The 22,356-nt window shown below is 40.4% G+C and overlaps 2 protein-coding genes across 5 annotated transcripts in view; one reads left to right on the top strand and one right to left on the bottom strand.

Annotated features, from left to right (window-relative positions):
• The window catches only part of UBP1 (upstream binding protein 1), a 42,006-nt gene that overhangs the window by 12,070 nt on the left and 7,580 nt on the right, over positions 1–22,356 (top strand). The window contains exons 3-15 of one of the 4 annotated variants that reach the window (XR_011468137.1): positions 4,986–5,062; positions 5,485–5,590; positions 6,339–6,445; positions 8,994–9,146; positions 9,245–9,355; positions 9,802–9,909; positions 15,007–15,110; positions 17,277–17,331; positions 17,571–17,664; positions 20,871–20,961; positions 21,120–21,250; positions 21,477–21,548; positions 21,711–21,781. Coding sequence is in view for 2 of the 4 variants with exons in the window: in XM_070391804.1 (XP_070247905.1) it covers positions 4,986–5,062; positions 5,485–5,590; positions 6,339–6,445; positions 8,994–9,146; positions 9,245–9,355; positions 9,802–9,909; positions 15,007–15,110; positions 17,277–17,331; positions 17,571–17,664; positions 20,871–20,961; positions 21,711–21,829 (1,125 nt within the window). In the remaining 2 variants the exon portion in view is untranslated. Of the gene's footprint in view, positions 1–4,985; positions 5,063–5,484; positions 5,591–6,338; positions 6,446–8,993; positions 9,147–9,244; positions 9,356–9,801; positions 9,910–15,006; positions 15,111–17,276; positions 17,332–17,570; positions 17,665–20,870; positions 20,962–21,119; positions 21,251–21,476; positions 21,549–21,710; positions 21,830–22,356 lie in introns of those variants that run through there. The other 3 variants (XR_011468138.1, XM_070391804.1, XM_070391805.1) reach the window with 3 other exon arrangements.
• Positions 15,491–22,356, bottom strand: part of FBXL2 (F-box and leucine rich repeat protein 2) — a 51,848-nt gene continuing 44,982 nt past the window's right edge. Inside the window, exon 16 of the transcript XR_011468139.1 lies at positions 15,491–15,730. The gene's annotated coding sequence lies outside the window, so the exon portion shown is untranslated. The remainder of the gene's footprint in view (positions 15,731–22,356) is intronic.

A 22,356-nucleotide genomic window follows, 5' to 3' on the forward strand; every position in this document is an offset into this window, starting at 1 on the left:
GTAAGCATTCAGTTATTTGAGACTTGCGTGTCATATTTGAAAGAACTGTAATAGTTTATATGGTAATCTGTTTTGGACATAAACCTCTCAGGAGAAATAATGTAGGGGCAAGGATATTCACTGTAGCTTTATTTGTAATGATAAAAAAAAGAAAATAACTTGAATTTTCTTACGTGGAGAATGATTCAATAAGTTCTGTTACATGCATACCTTGGGATGAATGAGTACACACACACACATTTTAAAGGCATGTGTTGGATGTGTCTGTTCATGGGCCTGGGGAAAATATTGATAATTTATCACTATTATTACTAAGCCAGAAAAAGATAGTTCATATTGACAAAAGTTGCAGTCCACCATCTATAGTGATGATTTGTTAGACTGACATTTACTAAGTGCTTACAGTGTATGAAGCATTGTACTAAATACTTTACATGTGTTATCTTCCACAATAACCCAGGAAAATTTTTATTAATTTAGTTTATAGATTTAAAAACTGAAGCTTAAAGCAGTTGATGAGCTTGCTCAACATCAATTTGGTCAACCTTAGATTTTTAAAAAATTACTGAAGTTTACATACAATAGTGTGCATAGGTCTTAAGAGTATACACCATTTTAGTAACATCTGTGCATTAGCTTCAGTGGTGTGACTTAAGTATTGACATAATTTACCGTTTACTCTTTCTGTTTCAGAAATTAGATTGTGATTCAGTTTTATTGCTCATGAATTGATTTTCTTGTATTCAAACAAACTGTTCAGCTCCACCAAGGAAGATGACTTAAAATGGCTATGTTGCCTGGCTTACCAAAAAAAGATACGCTCACTTTAAGGGATTAGATAGGACAGTGGTCGGCAAACTCATTAGTCAACAGAGCCAAATATCAACAGTACAACGATTGAAATTTCTTTTGAGAGCCAAATTTTTTAAACTTAAACTATATAGGTAGTACATTGTTATTAACTTAATTAGGGTACTCCTAAGGCTTAGGAAGAGCCACACTCAAGGGGCCAAAGAGCCGCATGTGGCCCGCGAGCCGTAGTTTGCCGACCACGGAGATAGGACATTTGAAGTTGTCATTCATCAGCATGAGTTTCATCCCTCTTAAGCTTCCATATGTGAGTTTATGCATTTATTCTAATGAGAAGGAAATAAAGCAGTCACTTTTCTCCTACTAAAATCAAGTGCTGTACAACCATATTTTAGTGATGTCATAGCTGTCATGATGTAGTGCACTGGATTACTCATATGTTTGTGGTGATGCTAGTGTAAACACACCTACTGTGCTGCCAGTGCTATAAAAGTATAGCACATACATTATGTACAGTACATGATAATAAATGACTTACTAGTTTTTGTAGATTTTATTATTTTAGAGTGTACTCTTTCTGCTTATTAAAAAAAAGTTTGCGTAAAACAGTGCATTGTGTTACCCTGGCCGCAGCCTCGTGCATCTTGTGTTTACTGTGTCTTCTAACTAACATCATCATTTTCTCTTGTGTTTGATTTAATCTCATGTTGTTTTGTTCATTATGGCCCCTGTGTACAAGATCCACTGCTAATGTTGCCAGTAAGAGGCCACATCAAGTGATTGGTATGGAAAGGAAAATAAAATTAAGGATTACAAAGGTGGAAAATCAGTTATGGTTATTGCTCATTAGTCGGGCATGTCTCATTTCACCATAGCTACCATCTTGAAAAACAAAACCAAAGTGACAGGAAGCTATTAAAGGATCTGCTTTATTGAAGGCACTGAGACTAACAAAAATTCCAGAAGGGTCTATATCAGACATGGAGAAACTTGTAATGACCTGGATTGAAGACTGGAAACAGAAGCGTATCCCTTCAGCACCAGGACAATCATAGCCAAAGCAAAAGTTTATTTGCAGTGTTGAAAGAAAAAGTGGACTTGAGTAGGATGTTTAATTTACTGCTTGCTCTAGGTCAGTGATGGCAAACCTTTTGAGCTCGGCGTGTCAGCATTTTGAAAAACCCTAACTTAACTCTGGTGCCGTGTCACATATAGAAATTTTTTGATATTTGCAACCATAGTAAAACAAAGACTTATATTTTTGATATTTATTTTATATATTTAAATGCCATTTAACAAAGAAAAATCAACCAAAAAAATGAGTTCACGCGTGTCATAGGTTCGCCATCACTGCTCTAGGTGGTTTACATGATATAAAGTCATTATATATTACACTAGGGTCCCAGTGCATGAATTCGTGCACCTTGAAAGGAACTGTGGGCCACAAGGGTGTGGTGGGCACAGAGGTGGGTCTCGGCCCATCCTCTGCGGCCCCTGTCCCCCTGTCTGCCGGCAACCTCGCTCCCGCGACTACTGCTCCCACACTCTGACAGCACATAAATTGGAGCCAGCACTAGCAGTGGGTGCGAGTGGGACCGGCGCTATCAGCCGATGCGAGTGGCGGCAGCTGCCTCTATCGCCCCTCAGGAGCAGGGAGAGATGGAGAAGCCCTAAGGGGCGATTGGGGCTGGCGCTGGGTTTCGGCAGCAGGGTGCAAGTGGGGCCGGTGCTGGCAGCAGGTGTGAGCACCGGGCGGGACCGCAGCATGCCATGCGGGAGCAAAGAATTTTCAGTAACCACCAGAGGCTTGCCCCGGTGACAGCAACTGGCGCCCCTGCTCACCTCCTCCACTATCCCACCACAGCCAACACCACCATGTTCCACGCGCACCCCCTGGTGGTCATTGCACGTCATAGTGACCGGTTCGGTTGTTCCGCAGTTCAGTCTATTTGCATATTAGCCTTTTATTATATGAGATAACTAGAGGCCCGATACACGAAATTTGTGCAAGGGGCTCAGCCCTCAAAGCCCCGGCTTAGTCCAGAAGGGCATCTGGAAGGTCATTCAGCTGTCCGGTCTAATTATATTATGCTTTTATTATTATAGATGTGAAAGTGAGTGTTGAGTCTGCAAGTGCTGATGAGAAGGTAGCTGAAAAATTTTTGGAAATTCTAGATAAAGCTGGTTGTGGAGGAAAATTACTTGCTAGAGCAAATACTCACTTTGGATAAAACCTTCATACTCTGAAAATGGATGCCTGAAAGAATTTTCATCCATAAGGAAGCCAAATCATTGCCAGGCTTTAGGGATAAGTCTGTTTTAGGGGCAAGGTTGCAGGCTACAAACTCACACCCTTTGTGATCTGGCCCAGTGAGAGCCCCAGCGTCCTGGGGCCTGTCAGTAAGCACACACTTTAGTGTACTGCAGGAGCAATAGAAGTCGTGGATGACCCACCTCCTCTTCTAAGATGCTGGCCTGCATTGCTAAGCCAGCAAAACGGAGAAGTACTATTTGGAAAATAACATACCTTTCAAGATTTTACTTTTTGTTGGTAATACTCTAGGCATCCTCCTTTTGGTGATCTTCATCCCAATATCAAAGTCGTATTTCCTTCCAAACACTACTTTTTTGCTCCAAACAAAGAAGGAAGGAGTTATGGCACCTTTTAAGACCTAGTACCTGTGGAGGATCTTTTTCTAGGCTATTGCTACAATTGATGCGGTTCTGGAGGATTGCAATGTCTATGACTGCAGCAAGAACCTTGCTTGGGGTGGGTGATGTTACCAAGGAGATATGAATGGCACCTGGAGGAAGAAACTCAATAAGTTTTTTCATTACTTTAAAGGATTTGCCAAAGACGAGGTTGCAAAGATCAACAAGGCTGTGGTTGAGATGACAAACAACTTTAACTTGGGTGTGGATGAGGATGACATTGAGGAGCTCTTAGAGGTGATTCCTGAGAAATTGATTAATGAGTTGTTGGAACTGGAACAGGAATGCATAGCTGAAGAAGAGGCAAGAGAAGGAAACTGCAGGAAAAGAACTCCCATGAAAATGGCACAGTGAAGGGTTTAGCAGAAGCTTTTGCAGACCTCAACAAATTCCTTTAAAAGTTTGAAAACATGGACCCCAACAGTGAAGGGCTTTCATTAATGGAGAGGAATAGTCATGGTGCACTATCTGCGTACAGACAGATCTCTGGTGAAAAAAGAAATGAAAAAGCACATGGATATATTTCTGTAAAGAGTGACACCTCAAGAAGAGCCTCAGGCAGGTCCTTCAGGGGGTGTTCCAGAAGCATGTTGTCATAGGAGAGGACAGCTCCACGTGTGTTATTGCTCCTGAAGGCCTTCCAGTGAGACAAAATGTGGTGGTGGAAGACAGTAATATTGATGGTCCTGACTCTATGTTTTGTTTTTTTTAATCAACAAATTTAGCTTAGGCTAGATTTTATTTGCTAAAGATTAAACTTAGACCACATGAACTTAAAAAACATTTGAATGCCCAGTCCTTACAAGTGCTTGCCTTTAAATTAATTTTAACAATACCATCTGGAGATAGAAATTTTACAGAACACACATGCACAGAGTCTTTAGCCATAGGAAAAACTCACTGGTTGATAAAAGAACAATTGGATGCAATTTTGATTTCAGAGAGGAAGGGAGAGAGAGAGAGAGAGAGAGAGAGAGAGAGAGAGAGAGAGAGAACATCAATGATGAGAGAGAATCACTGATTGGCTGCCTTCTGCATTCCCCTACTGGGGATCAAGCCCACAACCTGGGCATGTGCCCTTGACTGGAATCGAACCCAGGACCTTTTAGTCTGCAGGCCAACGCTCTATCCACTGAACCAAATTGACTAGGGCTATATATATATTTGAAAAGCTTTTATAAAAAGTTGCTCTCAGGTAATGGATATATGTATAATGTAAATTTAATGTAAGAGTAATAGACAAAAATGAAAATACATTGACAAATTCTTTTTAGTCTTACATAATACTGTAAGAAGGAAAGGATAGTATGGGTTGCAGGGAAAAGGTAATAAACCTGAATTTGCTTTTTTAACAAATGAACATTGTGTAATTGTATATTTTGAAAGATAGTTAATATTTTTTATTAAACACAGTAATGTTCGTTGTGTGGATTGTTTTTGATGCACAATTTCTTTAAAAATAGGTCAGTCTTATGAAATTCGGATGCTGGATAATCGGAAAATGGGAGATATGCCTGAGATCACTGGAAAATTGGTAAAGGTAAGGTCGATCTTTTTACATTCCTAATAAATATTGCAGTGATTTTTAAAAAGCAGTTTTGATGCAAGAGTATTTACAAAAAATTTAACTTCATTATTTTAAAGCTCCTAACTTGTTGGTTGGTGTAATGTGAAAGCCCTTTGGAAATTTACTTGCAGCTATGTGTGCAAAGACCTACCACCACTACAAAAATTTTAAGTTTCTCTTTAAAAGTAAAAAATAACATGAGGGGCCCTAACCGGTTTGGCTCAGTGGATAGAGCGTCAGCCTGCGGACTCAAGGGTCCCAGGTTCGATTCTGGTCAATGACGTGTACCTTGGTTTCGGGCACATCCCCAGTAGGGAGTGTGCAGGAGGCAGCTGATCGATGTTTCTCTCTCATCGACATTTTTAAAGTACTCATTTCCCCCACTTATTCCATAGAGCATCATAAGAGTCGTATTCCATGATAGACGGCTACAGTATACAGAGCATCAGCAACTCGAAGGTTGGAAGTGGAATCGCCCAGGAGATAGACTTCTTGATTTAGGTACAGTGACCGTCAGAAGACCTTGGAGAGAGATATAAAAGCCTTTTAGTTACACCCATGTTGGCACCACGTGTAATTGTGTGGAGTGTTTTGGTGTGAATGGATTCTCTGTGCCTTGAGTTGTTTTATAGTTTAAAATGTTGACCCTTGAACAACGAACGCTGGGAGATACGGGCTGACCCCCATGCAGTGAAAAATTTGCACATAACTAGACTCCCCCAAAATGGAATTATTAATAGCCTGCTGTTGATCGGAAGCTTTACAGATAATATAAATAGTCGATTAACACATATTTTGTATGTTATGTGTATTATATACTGAGATCTTAAGCTAGAGAAAAGAAAATCATAAGGAAGGAAAAATACACTTACAGTATTTATTGAAAAACTCTACACATAAGTGGACCTGTGCAGTTCCCACCCATGTTGTGTGAGGACCAGCTGTAGAGTTTTGGTGGAACTGAAAGACCCTGAGCCAATAATATTATGAGTTGGAAACCATTCATTTAATTCTCCTTTGGGTACTATCCATCATATTCTGATTAAAATGAAAAAGAAACCATGGTGGGAGAAAGTCTGATACTCATTAGGTGGGTTTTGATGTTGAAGTGATTGACCACAGAGAACATGGAAGAATAAAGTGCAACATAGAGGTATAACATTTTCACTAAAACATAATTAGAGTAAGCTGTGAGCTTTTAAATTATTCTTAGTAGTGAGTTTATATGTAACTTCTTTTTAAAATACAGATATTCCAATGTCTGTGGGAATAATTGACACAAGGACAAATCCCAGCCAGTTAAATGCGGTTGAATTTCTGTGGGACCCTGCAAAACGCACATCTGCTTTCATTCAGGTTTGGATTTTTTTACTTTATTAGACATATACTAGCCTCGTCATTTTTAGAAGGTCATGGATGAGGTTGAATTCTTTTTTTTTTTTTTGAGGTTGAATTCTTGATGTATGATATAAATGTCTTTAAAAGCTTATTTGTAAACTATCTGGCAGTGTCTTTTTTTAAAATATTGGAGTTAATATACTAAATCCGTTATTATAGACTAACACATGTGAAGGCAAGCTGACGTGTGAAGCATTATTTAAATGTTACTTTTACCACTGGTAGTAACAGTAATCAAAACTTCCATTTTTCATAAGATGCATTTCTCTGGAACCAAAGCTGCTATTTTAAAAGATGTGGCCACCCTGACCGGTTTGGCTCAGTGGATGGAGCGTCAGCCTGCGGGCTGAGGGGTACCAGGTTCGATTCAGGTCAGGGGCATGTGCCTTGGTTGCGGGCACATCCCCAGTGGGGGGTGTGCGGGAGGCGGCTGATCGCTGTTTCTAGCTCTCTGTCCCTCTCCCTTCCTCTCTATAAAAGAAATCAATAAAATATATTTTAAAAAGTAAATAAAAGATGTGGCGGGAAAAAGTGTACTGATTTAAGATTCTCTGTTGGCGACATTCTAATACTGAAATTTTCAAATCACAAAAAGAATAATAAGAATGAATTCTCTGTGTACTCATCACCTTTCTTCAACAGTAGTTTCCCCCTTTTAAGTTATTGATGGAATACTTTATTTTTTTTTAAAAATATATTTTATTGATTTCTTACAGAGAGGAAGGGAGAGGGATAGAGAGTCAGAAACATCGATGAGCGAGAGACATCGATCAGCTGCCTCCTGCACACTCCCCACTGGGGATGTGCCCGCAACCAAGGTACATGCCCTTGACCAGAATCGAACCCAGGACCCTTGAGTCTGCAGGTCGACGCTCTATCCACTGAGCCAAACCGGTCAGGGCAATGGAATACTTTAAAGCAACTCTCAGGCATTTCATGTCAACCATAAGGACTCATTTTTTATCTTTAAGAGATGAAGTTTAAAATATATATATATAAAATATATACTGTAAAACTCATGGTAATTCTAATACCCAGGATGTTCAGATTTGTAAGTGGAAAGATTAAAAATACTGAGTAGGGCCCTAGCTGGTTTGGCTCAGTGGATAGAGCGTCGGCCTGCGGATTGAAGGGTCCCAGGTTCGATTCCAGTCGAGGGCACATGCCCGGTTTGTGGGCTCAATCCCCAGTGGGGGGTGTGCAGGAGGCAGCCGATCAATATTCTCTCGCATCATTGATGTTTCTATCTTTCTCTCCCTCTCCCTTTCTCTCTGAAGTCAATAAAAGTATATTTAAAAATATATATATACTGAGTAGATAATCTTACGTAGAAAAAACATACTGCTTAATTGCTGACCAGCCTATGTAGACTGTAGTTTTTGTGAACAGTAAAGAATCTTTGGTATTTTGAATTTTTGTGGTCTGGCAAATACTATCTCCCATCAATTAGTAGTTACTAGGAACATGGTTCATATTCGTTGAATATTTTCTCACACTGTTTGTCTAACGGGATAACTAGATGTATAGTGAGTGAAAGAGAGGTAGGAGCTGGCCTTATATCTCAGGTTGTGCACAGTATCCTGCAGAGATCAGTTTTCACTTTGAGAGTCACTAGAAGACAGGATGTGTATCAGTCAGAAATTACCAAGACCTGTTTACTGATCCTGTGAAGTATCCTAACGCTGTCTCCATGGTGGCATTAGGAGAGGGTACAGAGAGTGATGGAAGATGAGTATTGCCCTTAGGACCTTTGGAAGGGTTGACAGAAGAGTTTATCAGTGGTTCTCAACCTTCCTAATGCCGCGACCCTTTAATACAGTTTCTCATGTTTTGGTGACCCCCAACCATAAAATTATTCTCGTTGCTACTTCATAACTGTAATTTTGCTGCTGTTATGAATCGTAATGTAAATATCTGATATGCAGGATGTATTTAGGCGACCCCTGTGAAAGGGTCGTTCGACCCCCCACAGGTTGAGAACCACTGGTTTAGATGGCTACAGGTAAGACAAGTGGTAGGCTTTCTGGGCTGTGGAAGTTCCCCAGGCAAAAGTATTCCAAGTTGATGGAGGCTGGAATAACAGTAAGATGATTGGTATTTTGCAGTAGAGGGCAACAGTGGAAGCTTTGAATGATGAGCTCGAGGTTGCTGTGGATTGAGCCACATGCGAGGCTTAGCTGGGCCTGAGAGCAGTATGCAGTCTGGAGTGGAGATAGGGGAAGTAGGCAGGAAGCCTCTGTACTGCTGTACCCGCAGTCAGAGCAAGTTCTTCCTTAGAGGAGAGGCATTGGAATCGGGGAAGAGCTCATTCCCAGAAAGTTCAGAAAGGCTCGGCTGGCTTTGTGAAAGGAAAACCATATATTATCAACAGTCAGAGAAATTCATAACAGACACCTGACTAAGACGTGGGAGTTTGTTTTAAAGGGCCTTACATTTATAGCGGTGACAGGGCGTCCAGAGGGACAAACCAGTGGATGGTACTTTGAATCCATCTCCAATTGTCCAGGTGCACTGCATCAGCACAGAATTTACTCCACGGAAGCATGGAGGCGAAAAGGGAGTGCCTTTCAGGATCCAGGTTGACACCTTTAAGCAGAATGAAAATGGAGAATATACAGATCATCTGCACTCAGCTAGCTGCCAAATCAAAGTTTTTAAGGTAAGAGACGGAAACCAGGCTTCCAGTAATGAAGGCCCAGTTTTGCTTATAAAGTTGTTTGTAACCTGGTGGACAAAGTAATCTACTTTGTTTTTTAGCCTAAAGGTGCAGACCGGAAGCAAAAAACTGACCGAGAGAAGATGGAGAAGAGAACTGCTCACGAAAAAGAAAAGTATCAGCCATCCTATGATACCACAATCCTCACAGAGGTAATGCAGAGCAGCATTTTGGTGTCTGGAGAGAAGCAGAGGTTTGAATATTAGCACTATTTATAAGGATGAGTTTTGTCAAGAAGGGGTTGGGGAAGGTTGGGGGGTAGTTTGACATATATTCTTTGTGAAATTTGTGGGGGAAATATATTATTTAAATTCTGGGATTTTAATGGATTAGTTTCCCGGGTGGGATCTTGAATGAAGATGCTGAAATCCCAATCAGGTCTTAGAAACAGACCTTAAAAACCTTGAAGTTGACAAGAGATTAAACCGGGGCCTAGAAAGTTTGATTTTTGTCACTGCTGGGGTTTTGCATTTTCTTTAACTTTGAATCCTGCTAATCATGCAATTGTTTAATTGGACTGCAGAGACATAAAACAGGGTATTGGATCTTTCTTTGTATAATGAAAAGACATTGATCCCAATCTTTGGTGTTTGTCCAGATGAGGCTTGAGCCTATAATTGAAGATGCAGTTGAACATGAGCAGAAAAAGTCCAGCAAGCGGACTTTGCCAGCAGACTACGGTGATTCTCTGGCAAAGCGAGGCAGTGTAAGGGACTTCTGCTTCTCCTTTCATTGTGCAAGAAACCTTGTGCAGTGTTAGATATAGGACCTACTTCCACTGAAAAGTAAAGCCAAATTTGTTTTTGATGTCCTTGTCTTGATTTAATTTGCTTTTGTTTAGACTTCCTGCTTTCTGTTTGTTCCTCGCTGAGGAAAATTTCCTAAATCTAACACTTTAAAAACAAAGTTGACCTTATTGGGTGGTTTTGGAGGGAAAAACGACACTCAGAAATGTGTTCCCTCCCTGTCTCCTTCCCTTTCTCTCCCTCCCTCCTCGGCACACACACTTCCTTTAAGAGCACTGAAATTAATTAAAAATACATTCTTTAGTAAAATAGTTATCATTTTTGTTTAATTTTAAAGGGTTTTGCTTCCTCATGTGTATAACTGATAAGAAAATTTCATGGCTATTTAGAGAAATGATGGCAGCAAGCTTGACATTAACATAAGCAATACTTTGTGTCACATTTCCCTGCATGTAGTGTAAGAATGTGTGTCTGTGCTTTTAAAAGCCTGTTTGGCAGCACTGGTAGAAAAATGGCCTTGACCGCATCAGTGTTCCTCTCTGCAATGCACTGTGAACTTGCATTGCAGCATGAACTTGTGCTTCAGGCCAGAGCAGTGCACCTTGCTATATTCAGATCCGGATCCCCCCAACATACAGCCAGGAGATTTTTGGCTGAATATGAGCTTTCTCTGCTTGAGTAGCAAATTCTTCCTTTATGACACAACTCTCCATCTAACAATCTAGATCAGCTATATATCCACAGTAAATGTAAACACAGAGCATTAAACCTTTTCTTATATAGCTGTATTAATGGCTACACTATCATTACAGTGTTCATCCTATCAAGGTGCCAAAAATGGAATTTTTCACTCTTAAACGTGTCTAATTATTTGTAGACTACAAAAGTCACAAGCACAATCACTAGAACATCATTTCCAAGTTAAAAGCATTGACTGAAAATGTTTTAAATGCTTCTCTGTACAATAAATCTGAAAGGATGGTGAGCACACTTGTTGCATTTTAACTGGTTTTTTTAATGCCAGTCAAAGGTTGTATGGAACAACTATATACTCCATCCGATTTTGTTTTAGCCTCTTCTGATTTCCCAGCTGAAGAATCACAAGTGGTTCTTAAATTTTTCTGCGGGGGGGGGGGGGGGGGGGGGGTTGGGGGGTGGGGAGGGGCGTAGAGGATCCTGATAACTCGAATCACTTTCCACTTTTTTTAAAAACTACTTCACTAATTAAAAGGAGTGGGTTCTCATAATTAATAAATTAAATCTATTCAAGCCCAGAGCTAATCTGAAGATGGTAGAATTATTGTTAAATTATTAATGACTCAAGTCTAAAGTATGCAAAACGTCAGCAGTTCATTGGCCTGGGATTTCACATCTTCCTTGTGTGTGTTGCTTGCTGCCCCGGGCTGCATTTGCTTTGGTATTCCTAAGGGTGGTTAGAGCTCCTCTTGGAAATCTGTTTGAAAAAGAAAGTCTGCAGCATTTCATTGTTTCAGGTGCCTGCAGAGGAAGGCAACATTTTTCTTAGTGTTGGATAGCTGCAGTTGGCTGTCGGTAGAGGGATATCCAGACTCATCTGTTAAAGTTAAAAGGTGCTGTGGGAAATGGTCCCACGTGGAATGGAGGAACTGTGGTTGGTTCCTAAGAGCTACTGCACAACAAAACCCTTACTTGGTGTGTCTGTTTCTTTGCCTCTGAGCTGTATTTTATTGGCTCAAATCAGGGCTGCTGATTTCTGCAGTCTCAGGTGGGTCGTCATTTTCTAGCCCCCCCCTGAGGAGGGACTCTGTTCCCAGTGCACCAGAGCCGTGACTATAAGCGTGCAGGCCAGGTAATGGATTACAGGTTGCCTTCAGGAACACAGGCCCTGCACCTTTGCTTACTTTTAAAGACAGGGCAGAATGACCAGGTAGAAGAAACTGTGAAAATATTCCTTGGTAGCCTTTACCCTTCTGGGTTGAGACTGCTAGAGAAATCTATGAAGTACAGGCAGGCAGGTCTTGGTGCTTGGTGGCCATTATAGAACTTGGAATCCATTCTTTTCTAAAAGTAGAGGCTTGGCCATAAAACCAGCTTTCATTGAACACTAGTTTTCTACTGCTGGGTGAATCGAGTCTCTTATTTATTGGGCAAGTTTTAGATGTCAGCTATTAACAGCTCTACTTCTCCGTTGCTAAGAGTCTAGATGTGTAAGTGAAAATAAATATGTTTATGAAGTTTCAGGCAATTTGGTGTCGCTGTCGCTGCGCTGCCATACTAACCTGAAACTTTTGATGGCTTCATTTCCTCGGTAGACAGCTGGCAAAAATTACAAGGCAGATTTTGGGAGGCTTGACATTAAAAGGTTTATATTATTTTGCTGTTATTCTTGCTAATGGTGGTAATTAGTATCTGAGGAGGACGGTGTAGCAAGAAAATCTTCTGGGTAGTGGAGATGGCTATGAGCATGGCATACCCATAGTTATTTGATCTGTCCGTTGGCTCACACGCTCTTAGGTTCCTCAAACTGTATAAGCTGAGGAGGTAACTACTTTGTAAGGTGGAAAGTAAAAGAATGGGCTTTGTTGTGTGAGGTTTTTAGTGAAATTGGTATGCTATGCAATATGCTTAGCAATGCTGTCCAGCCAGTAAATTTCTTTTTTTTTTTTTTGAAAGTTGATAGTGTATAAACAATAAGTGCATCATTTTCCCCGTTTTTGAAGGGATACATGATGGGCAGTTGTAAATAATAAGATTCAGGGTTTCTGTTTTATTTTCCTTGTATCAATGCTTCTGATGGCTGTCAGTTGCTTTAAGCTCTTGTAACCATTGGAGAGACTTCCTTTCTGCCCCAGAGTGCTGCACAGCCTTTTAGCTCCTTCACACTAGTGGTCATGACTCTTCCATCGTCAAAGAATTTTTAAGAAAGAATACACTCCTTTCCACATTTTTAGGTTGACATCTGAAAGTTTTCATCATACATTTAAATCATTGCAAAAGGAGACCATTTTCTGATGTAATGAGTGTTTGCATTTAAAATTTAAGATAATTTACATGGCTTTTTGAAGTGTATTCTGTGGACTCCACTACCATAGCAATTTGACACCCACCATTGTTCATTTTAAAAGTTCTTGAAACTTTACTCTGCTCTACCTTCTTGATCTGTTTTCTCTTCCACTCCCCTTAAATAGTTTTACCGTGATATGACATACTATTATGCCTGAAAATGTTTTAATTATCACCCTAATAATTTTATCACATATATAAATATATATATAGAGAGAGAGAGAGAGGTTTAATTTTTAAAATTTCCTGTGACTATAGGCTCTTCAGTCAGTTGAAAAATTTAAACTTTATTATTGGTACCAACTTATCAAAACAACAAATCATAGAAATTATTTTTTTAATCCTCATCCAAGGATATGTGTGTTTTTTTCATTGATTCTAGAGAGAGAGAGAGAGAGAGAGAGAGAGAGAGAGAGAGATCTTGATGTGAGAAACATTGATCAGTTGCCTTCCGAATGTGCCCCAACTAGGAATCTAATCCAAAACCCTTCGGTGTGTGGGATGACACTTGAACCACTGAGCCAAACCAGGCAGGGCCATACAGATTTTGATGAGAATTTTTTAAATATAAAAATAGAAGTGTTATTGGAAATACATCTCAGAACAGAACCTAACTAATTCTAGATTTTTTTATAGATAAGAAAAAGTTTATTTAGATATTTATTTTCCTTTCGGCAGTGTCTTTCAGGTCTTGAAATTCCTTTTGCGTTATCTGCCAAATATCCCAGGGATGGATTTTATATGACCCTAATAGATTATTTCAATACTGTGTCAGCTGATGGTAGATCCTCCAGAATTGTTTTGAAAGCGAATAATTGAAAGCTACCAGAAACACAGAGAAGAATTTTTAAAAAAATTTTTGTTTGTTTTTGAGGGACAAAAGAAATAATATTTATTAACCCACAAACTTTTTTTTTTTATTGAACTTAGTGGGGTGACTAATAAAATTATATAGGTTTCAGGTGCATAATTCCACAACACATCATCTGTATACACTATATTGTGTTTTCACCATCCCAAGTCAAGTCTCCTTCTAAAACAATTTATCCCCTCATATCCTCTAACTCCCCATTTTTAGAGTCATGTACTTTCTTAGTATCTACCCTAAATCTTTGATTTTTTTTTTTTTTTTGCTTTGATTTGGGAGAATCTTATACCCCATGGATAGCCATCATGAGATCTGAAGCCTTTTTTGTGAAAAGTAGAAGAGTGACTATGAAAGGGGACCTTTGAAACCAGGGGCATCCTCAGGCAGATTAGTTTTAGGAAGAATATGTGGGGTGAGTGATGGGATTCCCTCCATAGCTCAGGCTTGAAGACTTTTACTTGACACCTTGCTGGCCTGTCAGCATGCTTTTCACATGCTGTGTCTTTGTAGCTGTGCGCTATCTTTGGTCAGAATTGTGTCTAGAGCTGAAAAATACTTTAGTTCACTATGCCTTGTCCAGAAAATACAAGAAATAAACACATGTGGATAGGTAGGTATAGGCAGTACCATACACAGGTGTTTTTGGTACTGGAATGGTCTCAGCTTACTTGGGGATTATTAATCCTAGAGAAATGAAGGAAGCAGGTGGGTACTGGTGAGGGCAGAAGGAGCACTAGGTAGGACAGGCACTGTCTTGGTCACCGTGATGTCAGATGTTGCTTATGAATCCTTTCTTGCCTCTGCTATTCTTAAACCTTGATAAGCACCTTTTGGAGAATTGATAAAGAGGGAGGCAAAAAGTTCTTGACAGCAAATTGTATATAAATATACATTTAAAATGATGACGTTTTGCTGCTATGATCACTTCTGGGCTTCCCTAAAATTAATCAGTAGCTAGACACATATAGCAGGTGAAATTTTTCCTTGCCACATAGAAGGAGATATATGTTCCCATGCCGTTGCTTGATGAGTGTCAGGTGTCTTGTGTTTTATAATCTTGTTTGGCCAGACTAGATTGTGAAATACAAAGTATTCTTCCATACCTTTTAAAAGCATATTATTAATTTATTTTTGTTTCTATCCTTAGTGTTCTCCGTGGCCTGACACCACCACTGCCTATGTGAATAATAGTCCCTCCACAGCGCCCACTTTCACCTCCCCACAGCAGAGCACCTGCAGCGTCCCAGACAGGTATCTGCTTTGTGTCCTCGTGTGCCTGAAGCTGACTGATGCTCCTTTGTTTCCTTTTCTCTCAATTTACAGCTACCTTTCCATTTGTTTATCTGACGCATGTGGTCATGGGAAATAGCCTCCTCCATTTCAGGGGGAAATCACTTTTCTTCACCTGCCCGCCTTTTCCTCCTGGCCCTTTGTGCCTCACACTCACAGACTATGGAAGTTGTAGAAGGGGGGCATTTCAAGATTATTCTTTGTGAGATAAAAAGAACATTAATGAGGTTCATGGACAGAGAAAGAACAATGAGATTTTAAGGTGAAACTATGAATCAATAAGTTAAGAGTGCAATCATTATAAAGTACATTTGTCTTTAATGCTCACCATACTACACAAGGGTTATTTCTCTGCTCCATTTCTTCTCCTCCTAATAGATCACTCTTTTTTTTTAATAACTCTTTACCCTTAAAGAACTTAAGTGGCTTTAGAAATGGGAATGGTGGGCTTTGTTCTACTCTTTGGCCTTGATGTGCAAATCAGAGTCTCGTGAGCAGCGGGTAGGAGCAGGAACTGTGTATCAGGCTTCTCAAAGTGCTGCAGTGATGTCCCGAGGAGATGTTGCATTCTTAGGGGTTGGCTGGAGGAATAGTGACAGTCAGATCAGATCAGAACTTCCCTGTTGATAGCAGGTTTAGGCCCCACCTCCTAATACTATCTGTCACACTGTGGGTAAGGGTTCTATATACAATTTTGAGGGGACACAAGCATGCTTTTTCCCTGAGATGGAAAAGCTGATGAGGCAGCCTTTTAAGTTATTGTGCTTTAAGAGTAGAAAAACAATCTTGGGCTCAGAGACCAGGAGATCAGCATGTTGCCATGTAGGGGGCTCTTCTTTCGGTCAAGCCCAGCCTGAATCATCTTAGAAAACAATTATGATATTAGAGATAAGCTGTGAATTGATGTACTCACTAACTGGCTATTTCTGAGAGCCCACTGTGCACCCAGCACTGTTCCGGGTGCTGTGACCTTTAAATTACAGACAAAGTCCTCTCTGAGGAGTTTAAGTTCCAGTAGATAGAGGAAGATGCTGAACAATCAACATAATAAACCTAAGTAAAACTTCGGTACGAGTGCTAAGAAAGGAGTCAGAGCCAGACCAGGGAGGGGCTGCATCCGCTGTGCAGTTGGTTCTCATTTTCCTTTTACCTTAGAAACAGAAGGATAGTGGTATGCTATTGTTTCTTTGTTCTCTTGAATTCTGCCCTCTAATAATGGATAAATGTATTAAAAGGGATATCATTTTGATTTAGGATTATCATACCACTCCTTATAGCTCATTGTTTTCTTAAAGTAGATTTTTTTTGCAGCTACTTTAAATTGTTTATCTTTCTTGATTTCTCATATTTCCCCCCAACTAAAATGAATGAGTGTCCTTCATTTTCTTGTTAACTTGGAGATAATTGGAGCCCTTTTATTTCATAGAACTAGAATCTTTTCTGTCACAGATGGAGAAAGAAAAGGCAAAAATTAAAGTCTTCTGTCTTAATCTCATCATATTCACCCCTGACCAATTGTGCCAACATTCATATATATATATATATATATATATATATATATATATATATATGCATATAATTGATTTCAGAGAGGAAGGGAGAGGGAGAGATAGAAAGATCAATGATGAGAGAGAATCATTGATCGGCTTCCTCCTGCCTGCCCCCCATTGGGGATCAAGCCCACAACCTGGGCATGTGCCCTTAACTGGAATTGAACCTGCGACCCTTCACAGGCCAAACAAGGGCTGTGCCAACATTTTTTTAAATATATATTTTATTGATTTTTTAAAGAGAGGAAGGGAGAGGGATAGAGAGTTAGAAACATCAATGAGAGAGAAACATCGATCAGCTGCCTCCTGCACACCCCCTACTGGGGATGTGCCCACAACCAAGGTACATACATGCCCTTGACAGGAATCAAACCTGGGCCCTTCAGTCTGCAGGCCGACACTCTATCCACTGAGCCAAACTGGTTAGGGCTGTGCCAACATTTTTATTGCAAATTTATATTGCTCTCTCACACAGTATTTTTTTTAAGTTTACTTAATTTTAATAGCCTTTAATGTCTTGATTTTATATAAATAATAATCATAACCATCTTTTCCTTCCCCTCTCCCTTTTCCCCAGCAATTCTTCTTCCCCAAATCATCAGGGAGATGGAGTTTTGCAAACCTCTAGTGAAGTAAGTGTCTTGTTCCTCGAACTTGCACATGCTTTCGGGGGCCTGTATTTTTAAGGCTCTGACAGAGGCTTGAGTCAGTGGTTGGGTCACTGAGTGCTCCTTGGGTGTTCTTTTACCTCAGACTTGGAGGATTTCTGTGTTTTGTTTCAATGTTCTTTATAGCATGCTTAGAGGCCTGGGTTCAGTTTTTATAGGTTTGAATAGTTTCTTCTATTTATATTCATTTTCTTTGTTAATAGCAACTTCAGCCTTCAGCCACCACCCAGGAAACACAGCAGTGGCTGCTCAAAAACAGATTTTCTTCCTACACAAGACTGTTTTCCAATTTTTCAGGTATGTTTGTGTGTGTGTGTGTGTATACACATGTATATGTGTACACATGTGTATATTTTGTTTGTCTCTGTACTTTCCGTTAACCTTATTTTTTTTTAATGTTGAAATAATTATAAATTAATAAGATGTTGTTAAAACGCGTTCCGGGAAGTCCCATGTTCCTATCACCCAGTTCCCCCCAAAGGTAATACTTTGCACACCTGTTGTACACTATCAAAATGATGAAACTGACATCAGTACAATCTATTTCCTCACCAGTTCTGTGTGCCCTCATTTGTGTACAGGCACATATAGTTCTATGCAGTTTTTCCATTTAATAATTTTTTATTTTGAAATAATTTTTTCTTTACAGTAAGTTGCAAAGATAGTACAGAGATGCTCCAGGGTACCATTCACTCACATAATTACAGTACAATATCCAGATCATGAAATTGACATTGGTGCACTGTGTGTACATAGTTCTGTGTCATATATCACATGCATAGATTTGTATAACCACCACTGACGATACGATGAGAGGTACGCCATCACAAGGATTTCCCTTATGCAGCCCTAAACCCCTACCCCCCCATCCCTAATCCCTGGCAACCATTAATCTGTTCTCTGTCGCTGTGATTTTGTCATTTTAAGAATGTTATATAAATGGAATCACACAGTATGTGACCTGTTGAGATTGGCTTTCTTTTCACTCAGTGTCATGTCTCTCCAGGTGGTTGTGTGTATCAGTAGTTTGCTCCTCTTTATTGCTGTGTAGTATTGCATGGCATGAACTGCTCAGGGATGGTTTTTATAGTACTTAAGTGTAGTCTTGCATAGTAAGCGAAGAGAATATTTACTGGGGTTTTAACAGGGATTAAGCTGTGCAACAGGAGAAAACTATTTAGAGAGACAGTAATAGATACACCAGGTGGGAGATTTTTCCCAAACATATTTGGCCCTGGGACCCTTTTCCTACAAAACACTGACCAACATGTTCTGAGAAACACTGGGCCACAGGAAAGTGCCCACAGTGCTGTGGTTATAAACATGCAGCTTGAGCCTTTTAAGAGGACAGAATGTGTGCACATACCCGGCTGAGAGGAAAGCTTGATTTCACAAAGAACATGGCTTCCTTTTGTATGGGCCATTTCCTGCTATGCTTATGATGATTAGTCATTCACATGTAGCTTTTTGTCTCTCGAAAGTACTGGATGAAAGTCATGTGCTACCAGCCACATTTCTATGATTAAGCAGAAACTGGAAATTTAAAAATTTCAGTGTGTGAGAGGGAAACACATCTTGAACTCCCATAAAGAAGACAGGTGGCCCTAGCTGGTTTTGCTCAGTGGATAGAGCGTTGACCTGCGGGCTGAAGGGTCCCAGGTTCAATTTCAGTCAAAGGCACATACCCGGGTTTTGGCCTTGATCCCCAGTAGAGGGCATGCAGGAGACAGCCAATCAATGATTCTCTCCCATCATTGATTTTTCTTTCTCTCTCTCTCTCTCTCTCTCCCTTCCTCTCTGAAATCAATAAAAACATATTTAAAAAAAAGAAGACGACAGATGAGTAAAACCAGCACAAAAACTCTAACCGTTGGAGCTGAGGGAAGGCCTAGGTTATGCCTGTTAGATTAGACAGGTACATATTTCCATCTAGAGAGTACTAAGCTCTTTCTATTCTGACCAGTGACCACATGGCTTGGCCTCTGGCCTTTGCCCTGTGAGCTTCCCAACAATAAAATGGTGAGGAGAAGATTGAGTTCCTGCTCTGAGCCTCCTGGACGTTCACATTTCATAGAGGGCTGTGCACATGAGTATCTGTCCAGTTCTGTGGAGGGTTAAGGATGTGCACACACCGTCTCTGGTCACAACTGGGAGCCTTGTTTTCAGAGGTGTGTAGTTGGTCCCAGTAGAGAGATGAGAGAGCCTGTCTTTGTTTAACTGACTCCAATGCTAGTGCCTCACAAGAAGTGCTTTATTTCTTTTACAAACTTGTAAAGTTATTAGGCTATCACTTTCAAGCCCTCAAAAAAAGAAAGATAACCCCATTATCTAGCTGCATAGGTAAGTGGATATTTGTCATGGAAGTCATGCCTCAATCCCAGAGGGCATCTCATTTCTCCCAGTAAACTTCATCTTGAGTGTTAATAAAAGGGGCGAAAAAAACCCCAAAGATTACGGGATGCATTCACACATAAAAAGTAGAGAGAAGAAATGATGGACTCGTGTAACCATCTCCAGCTTCAGAAATGACCAGCTTTACTGATCAGTCTTATTCTCAGCCTCTCCCTCTCCCCTTTTCTGTTGTAGTTTACAGCAAATCTAGATAATGTCATTTACACTTACCAAGTATTTGTGGGGAATCTTACGGTTTATTACTGTTTCTGTGCCATGCTTCAGACCGCTGTACCGATTTTGAGGTAATTTCCACACAAAGGTGGAATATTGGTGCTAGATGAAAGGTAGATGAAAGGTAGACCTATTTTCTACAAGGTCTCCAAGTTCCATCTTATTCTAACCACTTGTTTGCATGTAACTAACATTTTTATATCTCATGTTGGTTTTTTCTCTTTAATGCTCAGGAGCCCAGGTATAGGGGACAGTTAGGTTTAGGGCCTCAGGTCTGGTAGACTTAACAGTGGCTGCTGGTTACAGAATGCTTGACTTGACATTGCTTGGTGCAGAGAGAGGCCTGCCTACACCTAGGTGTCCTTCCAACTCATGTTACTTTAGGCAAGTTCCCAAAACTCTGGACTTACATTTTCTTTTTTTGTAAAATAAAAGATTGGTCTGGGTGATCTCAAGGTAAATTATCTGAGGTCAGAATCATGTTTATCCACACAATAACCACACAGCCAGAATACCGACGGTGAAATCCTGTGTTGGAACAGACACTCCTTTCGGGCCCTGCTCATTGTTCTGATTTATCAGCCTCTGGGCTTCTAAGCTCCTCCTTCATACAGGACATGGAAGAGCCAGCACTTTCTTTGGCTCTGAGGAACAGGTGTGTGTGTATGTATGTTGTCTTATGTTGTGTATATTGTATACACAGGAGACCTGTGATGGTTGTGTGTGTGTCTGTGTGTGTCTATTCTTTGTGTATACACAGGAGACCTGTGATGGTTTTGAAGGACATCTAACTGTGTGAAGACAGATGTCATAAAGCTGCCAATCTGCTAGTTCTTTTTCCATTTCTTTGAGAGGAATCTCTTTATGCTGTTCTCCAGGTGCCGACTTATTAAAACTGACAAAGGAAGATTTAGTACAAATTTGTGGTGCAGCCGATGGAATTCGGCTGTATAATTCACTGAAGTCAAGGTAAAATACTGTGTTTAAAAGGAATGTCTTATGTACCTTTCCTTGTGTGGGGACCGGGGCAGAATGGGTTTCCACACTGGGTTGGCGTGTGCCTGTGTGCGCTGTCGAGCCTCGGCAGCGTCGCGCTCACAAGAAGACTGTTTTGTGTACACCTTCAGGGCAGGCCCAGATTTGATGCAGGCACTGATGAGGGCAGATAGACTGTAAGACTGGTAGAAATGCACATGGGCAGTACTGATTTCTTGAAGACGACTGGGTTTGTTGCCAAGAAAACAAACTTCTCATTTAGGTGAGCTATACAGAATCTATGGTTTTCAAGGTCATATGACTACTACTAAACAGTTATTAAAAATGTAAACTTCTGATTGTGAATTAAAATGAAAGAACCGTAAACTGCTGGCTTTTTAGATTCATATACTATCATTGCTATTTCTAGACTTGTGTGAGAATTCCATTAAAACTGAATCTTACTGATTTTAAATTGCTGACTTAATCTTGGAACTTAAATTTACCAGCATCTGACAGACCATCTCAGTGGTTTAGAGTCTGGATCATCAGATTAGACCACCTGTGATAGTTGGTGTGAGGTGTGTGTTTTTATATTTTTATTAGTAATTTATTTTGTATAATGAAATAACATTGTAAAGTTCTCATAAGGAAATAGAACTTAGATTCCTGTAGTTGTCATTTGTATGTGTGGTGAGACAGCTTTCTCTCCTTGGCTCATGAGTGGCATCTTGTGATTGCAGGTCGGTTAGGCCCCGCTTAACCATCTATGTCTGTCAGGAGCAGCCGGGCAGCTCACTGCTGCAAGGGCAGCAGCAGGCTGCAGGCAGCGGAGCCGAGAATGGCAGTGGGACACCCTACGGTGGGTATGGAGGGTATCTCAGCTTCCTGTCCCTCTCTTTCTGACACTGAGGTATAACCGGGGCTTTGAAGGACCCCTGTCCCATTAGTTCTGTCGACTTGATGTTGTGGGAGTCCTGGCAGCAATGAGCTCCAGGGCCAAGGCTTCTGGAGAGTAAGGAACTATCGGCCTCAGTTATGTCCGCCACGTGGTAGAGCTCTTTTTATATGGCCCTTCACGCCAGAAATATCTAACAACTGAAAGACTAGCTTGCTGCCTTTAAAAAAAAAAATCCTCAGGTGCAATGAGTATGATGACGTTGGCATCTTGACCAGAAAGGAGGAGGGTTGTTTTTTGTTTTGTTTTTTTAATCCATTTTACTGACGGGGGGAGAAAAGTTAGAATATCACCTGTGTCAAGATGCATCCAGGTGTCAGAGCTGAGTGTGTGGACTTGTCTCAGACAAGCATCTGGCCAGCACTGTGAGCTGTGTCACTAAGTATACTCTACGTCATTGTCATCCGAGTGCTGGCAGGTGTCCTTGATTG

This window comes from Myotis yumanensis, unplaced genomic scaffold (assembly GCF_028538775.1).
Source record: "Myotis yumanensis isolate MYYU_CA2020_CCGP unplaced genomic scaffold, mMyoYum1.0.hap1 SCAF_14, whole genome shotgun sequence".
In the NCBI taxonomy this organism is placed as follows: domain Eukaryota; kingdom Metazoa; phylum Chordata; class Mammalia; order Chiroptera; family Vespertilionidae; genus Myotis; species Myotis yumanensis.